General features: G+C 35.9%; 1 protein-coding gene across 1 annotated transcript in view; it reads left to right on the top strand.

The window, feature by feature from the left end:
* The window catches only part of mpp7b (MAGUK p55 scaffold protein 7b), a 55,719-nt gene that overhangs the window by 26,675 nt on the left and 16,595 nt on the right, over nucleotides 1-12,449 (top strand). Inside the window, exons 10-11 of the mRNA XM_065269968.2 lie at nucleotides 1,368-1,532; nucleotides 7,592-7,672. Coding sequence (XP_065126040.2) covers nucleotides 1,368-1,532; nucleotides 7,592-7,672 — 246 coding nt within the window. The remainder of the gene's footprint in view (nucleotides 1-1,367; nucleotides 1,533-7,591; nucleotides 7,673-12,449) is intronic.

Raw genomic sequence — 12,449 nt, 5'->3', positions numbered from 1 at the left:
CTACAGCTATTCAACACTCTGTAATGTGTTTATGACACTTGCCATGGGCGATTGTTGTATAGCCTCCAGTTTTCATATTTATTCATTTATTTATTTTTTTGGCCCAAAAAATGTTTTCCTCCCTTTTGAGTTAGTCTTTTAATATTTTTATATTGGCTTATAAATCATTTTAATTGCATTGTATCACAAATGGTGCTTGATGATATCATCTTTGCCACAAATTTGTCCTACAAATGCACAGCTTCTGTTGTTGATTACACAATACTTGATTTATATGTGCCGAATTAAGTTGCTGATGTATAGCTGGATGGTTTAAGACATTTGGCCCTTTGGTAATCTGTGCCTGCAGTCCTGTTATATTTTAAAGAGTTTGGCTTTATCTTAAACTCCCAGGCTCCTCTGAATCAAACAGTATGTACTCATTAATCTTAGTGAAAGCCGCATATCAAAACTGTCTGCATGAGGCTTGTACTTTAATGCCAACATTGTCCTTACTATAAGGAAGTGATTGTTCCTATTCAGTAGGCTATCTATACACTTTTCCTTACAAAGGGTTGGGTTCCTTATTGTGCTATAATATTGAAGAAAAAACACTCATTATTACTATGGTCATGATATAATGTGTTTACTACCATGTGTTTTTTTTATAGCCTACGCTGGTCTACTCCTAATGATTATGTAATAGAAATCGTCTGCACCCTAGATATTATGCATTTGATACTCTCCAAAGCAACCTGCTGTATACATTTGATGTATATATTTTAATAATCTGTAGGAATCAAACCCTTAATGTTTTACTACAGAAATGATCTGTTGGGCAATTTCTGCATGAGGTTCTTCATGGGTGAAAGAATCACTCTGACATCCACGTTGACGGTTCTCCGGCAGGCCACGGCTACGCTCACATGAGCATGCATTTCAGGACCAAACAGCTGCCTTGCCAGGCCTATTGTTTTGACAACCTCTTAGATTGAAGTCTTTTGAATTCTCAGTTTTATTAACCCTCTTTTGGTCCTTAAGTCTGAAGTCGGGTTCCAAGAACCCTTTCCAGTCCAAGTTTAGACATTGACAGCATTCTACAGCATATATTAATGATCCAGACAAACACACTTTCTAATAAGAAACAGATGTGAGTACAACTATCCAAATATTTTTGGCGTCTTTACTTTGTAATGACTCTGAGCAAATTACGCTGTAATATCTAAACACATTACTCAATATAGGAGAAAAGAGAATCCTTTAATCATGTCTGACACATTATGACATAACTATGTAAATTCAATTTGATAAAAATGACAAAAAAATGTCTGAATATTGTTATATTGTTTTAATAAAGTTAAACTGATTTAGTTGTCTTCTTTGCACAGCTGGTTTAAGGAGAAGTTTCCGGTTTAGCAAAAGGAACAGCATGAGTCAACAAGCAAGACAGGAGATGGTTGAAGGGCATGGCAGTATCCCTGAACCAATATATATGGAGGTTTTGCCTTACAACAGACAGCCTGGGGAGCCTTATCGCCTTGTGCTTCTAACTGGTGAGAAATATTTAATCTTATTCACTGTAACGCTGCACTGTAAAAAATCCAACTTCAAAATGTTCTTTTAACAAAGAAAATTAAGTAACTTGAACAAATATTTTTTTGTTAAGGGCGTCAATTCATTATTTTGTTCATTGAATGGAATAAGCACAATCATCCAGCTAACAAATATTATTTTGTTGAACTGGACTTAGATATATAACTTTTTGTCCTATTCATTTACCCAACTTCCCAAACTGAGTAATCTGAACAAGCAATTTAAAAAAACAATGGTCAAGGGCTAAGTCAGACAAAGACTTTATTCAGGATACCTTTCTGTGTACACTCCCACAGTCCAAAACATGCAGGTTAGCTGAATTAGATATACTAAATTACCATTGACCCAACTTGGGTGCGGATTAACTTTATGGATGCTGGAATGGTATTTATACAATCTCAATTTCCTCAGTTTTAGTTGAGAAGACTTACAGTAAGTCACTAGTTGAGTAAACACAGAAATTTGCTTATTGCCTAATCAGTTTAAGTTGGTTCAACTTGTTTGTAAATTGAGTTAGGTGAACTACATCATCCAAGTTACCTTGAAAATGTAAGTTAAGTCAATTTTTTTTTTACATTGTGTTATTAAAGGGAAAATTGTAGCTAAAAATGAAAAACAAAAAAATCTGCTATCATTTACTTACTCTCATGTTGTGCCAAACCAGCTCCAACATGTATGATTGTTTAGGTCGTTTGTCCATTCCCCTAAATATGACCAAAAGATGTGTTTACTAAATTAGTGCATCTACCAGCAGCAAGTGAAACTTAACTCATTCCCCGCCAGCCATTTTTTGAAAAGTTGCCCTCCAGCATTTTTTGTGATTTTCACGAAATGCTTTTTTTTCTAAAAATATATAAACATACAAATATATCAAATGAAAGAACAGACTATCTGCTTTCAAACAACAATAAACAAACAAACAAAGTAGTCATAGACGATATATCGGGCTGATATTTGCGAGTTTTATGTGTATCGGCATCGGTCGATACGTGGCTGCCATGTTCGCCGATTTTTTTCCGGCATTATTTACAGACAGAGTGCTGGAAGCCGCAAGCGATTGCAGGTCATGTGACTAAAAACAACCAACCTTTCCATGACAACATCGAAAGCTCGGCCTAACAGCTGATCATAGCTGGACAAAGCGGGTTTTTATTTCTCATCTCTATGGGGCGGTTTCCCGGACAGGGATTAGTCCTAGACTAAAATAATATCTTAAAATACATTAGTGCCCTGTGTTTTGCCTCAAAATGGACACAAGGAATATATATATATATATATATATATATATATATATATATATATATATATATATATATATATATATATATATATTTGTAGTAGTAAAGTGCTAGAAATCAATATCCTTTGCTGATAGTTCCTCGTCATTGTGAAGAGTGCAGTCCATGGTTCCATAGCACCCTCACCTGTACCTGTTTTTACTATTTGTTAAATATATATATATATATTTTTTTTTTAGTTCAATAAATGTTACTTTTTTAAATTGAGAATTGTAACATTTGGCATCATCATTGTGTTATTTTTATGATGTAAATCGAGTGAGCAAAAGCAGTATCGCTCCAAATATCGGCTCAAGAAGATCGGCAGCCTGTATCGTCGGCTAAGACTGATGAAACAAAAAGCTGTATCGGCATCGGCACTAAAAAATCCATATCGGTTGATCCCTAAAACAAACACACAAACAAACAAAACAGGGAAAAACTTTTCATCCTGGCTATATTTTTTCTCTGCTTATAAACTCTTAAATATGGGTATTTGTCTTTAAAAATAAAATATTTTTTAGCAAAAAGCTGAAATAATTGCATTTTTGTGAAGGAATTTTGTGAGAGATCAGATTCAGAATGATCATAGAAACATACACAGAGTTTAAAATTAGTAAATAACGTTCAGGCTTCAGTTTTTTCATAAATTGGGTAAGTGGAATATCACGGTATTGCAGATTAACATAAAAATTCACCAGGAACATGGTTTTTTAATGCAAATGTTCTCTCTTTATTGACAAGATAACTCGTCAGTGGCGGGGAACAAGTTAATATATAAAATTGTATTTTGGCGTATCATTTTAACATGATTTGGCTACAGGTATTGTGATATTTAATTTATATATTTTTTCACGTTAAATGTATTTTTATTACATATTACACTATTTAGGCATTTTGAGCAATAATACCCATCTTACGCAAAAAGGTAAAAAACATTCCCATATAAGTATTTATTATATATATATATATATATATATATATATATATATATATATATATATATATATATATATATATATATATATATATATATATATATATATATATAATAAAAAAATAATAAAAATAAAAGCATAAAACTGTCACAATTAAAAAAAAACCTACAAAGTGTATATATATTTTTCATTGTCATTGAATGCATTCAATTAGAGTTTTATTGCAATGCTAAAATATCTGATATTAGAGCCATTGTCATTAATAGGACAAAACTGTTTTTGTGTCATTTACTCCAACAGCCAAGTGACTTTGCGTGACCCACCTTATACCACTGTGCAACCCAGTAGTGGGTCCGGACCCCCACGTTACTGTACATCATTATAAGCTGCTTGCACAAACAAACCATGAGCTCATTATTTTTGGAGGCCAACTCACACATAAAGTAGAAAGCTGCTTCGGTCTGTGCTACAGTAAGGTCAAGGGGTTCAGAATTTTCAAGCTCCAAAAATGACATTAAGGTAGCATAGAAGTGATCCAAATGACTCAAGTGCTATATTCCAAGAACATGGCAGAGTCACTTAAATCAAATTATTAATAAAATTATGTATACATAGACGTCAAGCCTAACAACTTTTGGCATGTCTCATGTCTCATGACAAACGAATAGAGCAAGAAAGACTTTGGAATAGCATGATGACAGATTTTTTATTGTTTGGTGAACAATTCCTTTAGGGACATTCTTCAATATTAATACTATGAAACATATATAGATACAAAGAAAAGGCCTTGATAGTTAAATGAACATATGTTTCTGTATTATGTGCACTATGTATCTGTTTTCATTATACTGCCTGGACATAGACCTGGGTCTGCAGAATGTTCACCTCCACGACGGTTCCAAAGCCAGACTCCAAATGAGCCTGTGCTTATCCTCCAAACATGAAAGAAATGCTTGAATATGGCAGTCAAGTTTCCTTACAGCTGGTGCCACTATTTTTTCATGTCATTTAAGTCTTCAGTTGCCACAGCCTATATAAGCAACAAGAGTTTAGAAAATGACAATATTCAGAAGACGTTGACATAAGCACAAACTCTAATCAGTCTCCCTTGACGAGAGTCTAGATTTTAAAATCATGCAGAAAATTTCCATTGTTTCAAAAGTAGTAACTATATGCCCGAGACATCAACATTGCTCTGATGTTTGTATAATTTCGAATGCATGATATTCTACTTAGAAATTCGATGAAGCGTGTGAGATCATTCAAGTTTTTTTATCCACGGCTACGCCAAAAATGTGTCCCGTGGTAAATTTGGAGCATTAATTTTTAGATATATTAGGGGCGAGAACAGCAGCTGGCAAAGTGTATGGTGAAACAAACAGCAGAAAATGTACAGGAGCGCAGTGATCTCCATCCCATTGCTGATGGACTTCAAGTGAGCCTTGACAAGGCTGACCAAAGAGCCAATATGTTCAGGCCTTTATGGATTTATTTCAAAAGAACTACAATCACCTCAGCAAGGTCAGAACCTGCTTTGTCTGCCATTGATATATGAATAAAAAACAAACAGAAGACTTTTTCCATTCCTGTTACGATTCATCAGCATCCTTTGGTTTCTGTCTCAAACACACAGCGCTGCAAAAAGAGTTTGGAGTTTATTAACTGCTTAAACAGTATTTTTCAATAATAATAATAATAAATGACCTAATGAATATGTATACGTTATATTGGAATATACTGTATGAGACATAATAATTGTGAATAAGCTGTTCACAATATGTAGTTCTAGCCCACCAAGGCTGCTTGCTGATTTATAATAAGCGGGTTGTTGCGCAAATTACTAGTTTCACTCTTAATGTGTGTCATTCTCATGAGTTAACGGATGCAGAACGTTAACATTGAATTTGACAAACTCTATGATTTCTGCTTTTCTGTCTATGCCATATAAAACTGTAGCCTAAACAACATTCTGTAAAAATAATAAACTGTATCTTCCCTAATGTGTTTGTGCAACTGACCACAGACACAACATGCAAATATGTGACCCCACCTGTGAAAACCTAGCTAAAGTGATTTTTATATAAAATCATCCTGTATAATATAAAGAATAAGGTCATGTCAATGATTGAAATCAATGAGTGTATAATCATTGACTGAAATCAAACTTTAATGCTTATGAGACCTGATTTCACAGACAGGTTCACATATTTCAAAGACCATCAGGCCGCAGGTTTGCTTGTGAGATGAGTGGCGGGCAAAAGGGAAGCCCTTATACTCATCTATCATACAGTATGTCAAACTAGAAGATGGAATATTTTATTTTTTATTATTTTTAATTCAATGCAATTTTAATGCAATTATTTTTTAATTCACACTCACTGTGAAAGCCATAATGAGGCGAACTTACAGCATAGGGGCCTCGCAATACACCGGAATTGCCAATAATCACAAAATTAAAGGTGCAGTGTGTAATTTTTAGAAGAAGAAGAAGGGGGTGTACATCAGGGGTGTATGAAGACCTTTTATAACGAACCGTTATGTTTTTATTACCTTAGAATGAGACGTTTTTGTCTACATACTGAGGGTCCCCTAACATGGAAGTCGCCATTTTGTGCCACCATGTTTCTACAGAAACCCTTTACGGACAAACTTTTTTACTAAGTTGTCTCCGAAGATGACATGTTTGTACGGTGGTGGCTACCGTAGCTTCTCTATGCATTTCAAAAGCGAGGGGTGAGCAGTGAACTGAGCCATTGGTTGCAATTCGCAACCTCACCACTAGATGCCGCTAAAACACACTGCACCTTTAAAAGCCAATATCGTGTTATTACTAGTACCTATTACTAGGGCTTGGCCGATACCACTTTTTCATGTATGATACCGATGTTGATACCACAACCTTGAGTATCTGTCCATACCGATACCGATCCAATACGCATCTCAATCGCCCTTTTATTCAATTAAGCTGCAAATAACACATTTGTTAGCCTTACAAAAAGCTTAAACAGTGCTACAGAACTTAAACGTTTTACTGTGCAACAAATGACTGTGCAATACTGCTGCTTCATTTTTATTTAAATATTTCAAACAGACTAGTAGCAATATTTTTAGTTAGTCAGCACAAAAAAAGTATGTGTTCACCAAAGTTATTTCAAGCATGGGAGGAATTCATAGACTAACATTCAACACCAAGATGGCCACATGCAGCAGGTGGAGCGGATACGTCCTTTGTTGTTTCTAGAGATGCGCCCGCCGATTGTACAGTCGAGTCGGTTCATGGCTGGCACGCGCAAGCATTCAGTCTTTTTTGATTGGGCACCAGACAAATTCTTAGTTTTCACTACAGCATATGGCTTTTTCTTTTGTGGGTGTGCGGGCCAGAACAGAGGATCTGTGTTTTGGAAAGGGTACAAGTGACGGGAGCCACAGGCTGAAATCAATACAGCATTACCCCATCATCCCTATGCTTACAGTCCAGTGATGGAAACAACAGATGCATGCCGGAATAAAGGCCCACTTCATGGCCCAGACGGTCCATGTACACTTTTAAATACAGTACATGTCCGTCTACGAACTGTTACTTCACTGAAATCGCTCATGTGCCACTTAACCAGCCAAGCTTTCGGTCTGTTTTGTGGGCTTGACATAAAAGAGAAAAATGCTTGAGTAGAGATTATGAGTGGACTGACTTTGGCGTGATGAAAATGTATTTTGTGAGAAGGGAGATTTAGATTAGAGTGTATTTATATTGAGTGAATTATTGAGACCGCATGCTTTAAAGCTTTGTGTGTGTGTGTTGCACAGGGCCGAGTGGTGTTGGTGTGACCGAGTTAAAGAGGAAACTTCTACTCTCTGACCCAGAGCACTTCAGTGTAACTGTGCCACGTGAGTTCATGTAACATATCTGCAATAAATCAACCTGACAACATCTGTCTGTTTTGAAAAACCGGTATGACTTTGTGAAGATTTATGTGGCTGTCTGAATTGTTGCTCACACCTCCAAGCTAATTTGAAATTGTGCAATACATTATTAATGATGTTACAGACAACCTACAATGTCAAACTACGATGCAAGCAACAAACGAACACTTACTGTACTGCTGTAAGGGGGCCAAATAATCCTAAATGCAGTGTTCGATTTGAGGGGGGGCGTGGCTGGGGTGGTCCCGGACCATAAGCATTGAGGGATAAAGCACAAAAATATAAATTGGGATACCCTAGTTTTTATTAAAATTAAAATACTACATGAATTTAAAATTATCTTGCTGCGCTGCCACAAAGCAATACTGTTCATTATTTGTCCCAATTTCTCAATGAACTAATCCATATGAATTCTGTCGGAAATAAATGTAAACTCTTAAGTGCGCCTTACGCTGTTTTCTGGAGGAATTGACAGATTGTTAGATTTAGGATTGGGTTGGGGTTTTAAAAAATTCTTCTCAAACTATTATTTCCCACTAATTTGAGGGGTAAATGGTTAGGGTAAATTGGAGTTTCTTTAATTAAAACGTTGATCCAGGACCAGTGGCGGATTTAGCAAATTGGGGGCCCAAGGCGAAGGTATGTATGGGGCCCCCCTATCCGATCTATAAAAGAGAACAAAAAAATGTTTTTTACTCCAAAATGAAGATGGAAAGCAGAAAAAACACAAAGTGTAGCACTACAAAAACAAATAGAGAAAAAAGTCAATGTGGTAAAAACAGCCACGAACAGTAAATGAGGGAGAAAAAAATTAAATCTGATGCTGCACAAAAACTAGCAATGCATCAAAGCCAATATTGTTACTAATCTTTTACATGCCAAGTAAAAAAAACAGTCCAAAATTGAAAATAAGTAATTGTGTGTGTGTGTGTGTGTGTGTGTGTGTGTGCGTGCGTGCGTGCGTGCGTGCGTGCGTGTGTGTGTGTGTTTCCCTGTTATGGACTAGTCCATTTCAATTTGAAAGAATGGAGTGTATGTGTGTAGTGACAGATAAACATGAACTGGACATTTTAACTACTATTTCAAAGTTTCAACGTATTTCTTAAGAATATTAATACAATTGACCATGCTTTTGAAGTGTTCATGATGATAAGGGTTTTATTTATTTATTTATTTATTTATTATTAGGTTGGTTGTGGCCCCCCTAATATGACCACTGGTAGGGGCCCCTATGCCTCTATGTTAAGATCACCTCTGTCGAGGACCAACAAAACACGTTGATCCAGGATCACATCTTATTTTGTGAAATCATGCCGACCCTATCAATCAATCAATCAAGTTTTATTTATAGAGCGTCCTTACAACAACCAAAAGTGGCACAAGGCACTTTCCAGTAAAAAATATCAATAGACAATAAAATATAACAACACAACTGTACATAAAATAGCAATAGAATCAAAGGCTACGTGTTAAAAGCTTGTAAGAATAACTGGGGGGCTTAGCTAGAGGACCCCCCCCCATTGTCTTTGATATCATTTGAACACTGCCGAAATGCGACTTGTATGTGAAATCTAGGCTAACTTCTGATCATAATCTGATTATAAAATAAGGATCATCAAAGTTTGATTTCACAGTGATTTCAATCTTTGACATGGCCTTACTCAATAAAGATATCAGGATTATATTTTCAGAGAATGTTCTATACATTATGTAGGATGGTTTTTGTCACACCTCGCATTTAACTAAATATTTGAATACAAACACAGATTAAAGTATGCTGTACAGACATTTACAGAAATGTATCTGAAATATGATTTATATTTGCTGGACTGTTTGACTTGCCATTCCTTTAAATGAATCAGACTTTAAACATCACTACTGTACAGTACTGTTCATGTGAGAGAAATGACAGTTTAGGAAAACAAATGTGGTAAAGCTGTGTGCAATACATTATGACCTAAGACAGCAATGTGATGTTTTGTCATGCTACATCACCATTCATTGGAAAAACTAGCCTGTTATTTGAAAAGCTTTTGAAAACAGCTGTACTACCGTGATGCTACTTTTTTCCAGGAGCGTCGCTACTTTTAGTTAAAAACTCAAGAATGCTTCCTCCGAGTACGCAGCTAAACAGGAATCAACAACAGGTGTTTATTTTTGTAAAGAAAGGCCAATGTGCCTTGATCCCAAATCTGTGTACGTAGACCATCAAATTTTTCCACACGGCAGTTCAACAATGAGGCCTAAAGCCGTATGATACTGGCAGTGGAGGATGAGTCTCATTCAAAATCATATTTATTACCACTCTCATTGTCTGAGAGCGATGTGGACATATGTAATCTCAGGCACTTACTGTACAGACTGTCAATGTAGTGATGGAGAAACCAGTGTCACTTTTTCTCCCTGTTTTGGAGACTGACCAACATTCTGCTGTAGGTTGGAACATGATGTACTGTATTGCCTGCTTCTTCCCCTTTGGAAGCTCCAACTAACAGCTTGCCATATTTGTGACGTGTTTCAAGCTTCCGAACTGCGGCGAGACAAAGGTCGGGTCTAACTACGTTTGACATGCATTTATTTGATTTATGGAGTCTGAGCAGTGAGTGCCATTCAGCAAAAAATAGTTAGAAAACCCGGTAGCCACACATGAACTAAAGATAAGCACAACTAATACCTCTGTTGTAATTCCTTGAGTTGACTGCTATAAACCCTAGTGGTCCATATAAAGTATTGTACTGCAAAGCTGACATGTTGAAATGGGTTGTATTTGCTGTTTAATGTCTGAAAACAGCATTTTTAAGGGTTTAGAGATCAGCTTAGTTTGCAAATCCCATAAACAAAACAATCTGTTTGATTTCCTGTACATGATAAGAAATGGACACAGACATACAGAAATCACAATCGGCCTGACTTGTTGCCCTCGCAATGGCGGTAAAAGTTTATAGTTTATTTTGGAGAATGTGTGGAGAATTAGAGTTAGGGTGTGTGGCGAGCTCCTCTGGTCTTGTTAAGCTCACCTCTGAACATATTTTCTGTGTGAGTCAGGCTACACTGTCAGAAATAGGGGTACAGTAGGGGTCCATTTCTGTCCCCCAAGGTACAATCAACACAAAAGTACCCCATAGGGCTCATTATTGGACCTCAAGGTACATGTATGTACCTTTTTGAGGGTCAAAAAGGTACATATTTGTTCGCAAGCATTAAAAGGTACATATTTGTACCATTTCTTTTAAAGGATAAGGTACAATGTTAAGAGACAGTCTCTTGCCATTTTTTTTAATTTGTTGTTCTAGACAACTGCTGTAAATCTGGTCAGTAACGTAAATAACTATTGTGTCAATTTTTGTTTCCTTTAGTTGGACACATGGGTATTGAAGTAGTATTAGTTTTCTTATGTTCATTGACAGTGTGTTTAATTTTAAATTTTAAATTTTAATGAAAAAAAAGTTAATTTCACTTAATAAAAACTGTGATATGAACTCAAAAACTGCAATTGATTAACCATTATTTAAACTGAATAAATACTGAATAACTGAATCCCTCACACACACCGAAAAAAAACCCGCGCTTTTATTTTGACACGCGCCCATCCCCCCACATCTCACGGTCGGAGTCAGTTTCACAGAGCAGCGCAGGAGGGCGACAGACACATAAAGAACATTAACAGGTAAGCTCTGGAAACTCATTCATCATCTTTAAAACATTTTTAAACTTTAAAAATGTGTTGTTTGTCGTGGCTCTTCATTTTAATACTGATTCGGTTACGGTTATTTGTGTAAAGTTGTATACGATGAGTCAACGCGATATTGACACAGCACTATTGCCTCAGACTAATTTTTATGAGCAGGTTAATGTGCATTAAGTACACCACAGTTCTGTAAGTGGAAAAAGTATTCATATTTATGTGTTTTCTCACAGTTTAGGGCAAACGTTTCCCGCGCAAGTTTGAATCTCTCTCAGTCAGTCAGGGGGGAGATTAACTGACTGACTGTCTACACGCCACCAAACAGTCAGTTATACAGAAACCTTTTTAAGGTAACGTTACCACATTTATTAATGTATTTATTATGTTGTGTGAGTACACCACAGTTATGTAAGTGGAAAATTTATTCATATTTATGTGTGTTTTCTCACAGTTTAGCACAAACGTTTCCCGCGCAAGTTTGGATCTTTACCATTGAGGGTGGCTGACACGCAAAAACTTTTAAGGTACCACATTTATTTATGTTGTGAGTATACCACAGTTCTGTCAGTGGAAAATGTATTCATATTTTTGTGTTTTCTCACAGATAAGTATGAACGTGCCCAGAGCAGTTTTCGATCTTTACCATTAAGGAGGCTGACTGACTATCCTCTACCACACGTCATTAACACAAGAAAAACTAAAGAAATGTTACTCCATATGGACCTATTCATTTACTCATTATGCTGTGAGTACACCACAGTTTTATCACTGAAAAAAATTATATTTGTGTGTTTCTCACTGCTTGACAAGGACAGATGTGGCCCTGTAAAAAATGTTTAAATGTCGTTTGGTTTAAGGAACAGCACACTGATTTTGTTTTCAAATATCCCTGTTTGGACAGTCTGTTAAAGTCATAAAGGAATACTTGATATTTCATCAGTAAAGTGTAAATGTAATATTAGTTTTTAATGTTGTGAATTTGGACTGAACAGCACACTTCTTATATATTTATATTTACTTTTATATCTAAACCTTTTGTAAAATAAATGATTGTTC

The sequence above is a fragment of the Paramisgurnus dabryanus genome, chromosome 6 (assembly GCF_030506205.2).
Source record: "Paramisgurnus dabryanus chromosome 6, PD_genome_1.1, whole genome shotgun sequence".
NCBI classification, from domain to species: Eukaryota; Metazoa; Chordata; class Actinopteri; order Cypriniformes; family Cobitidae; genus Paramisgurnus; species Paramisgurnus dabryanus.
Note: the sequence above shows the minus strand (reverse complement) of the source record. Positions and strands in the feature narration are given on the sequence as shown.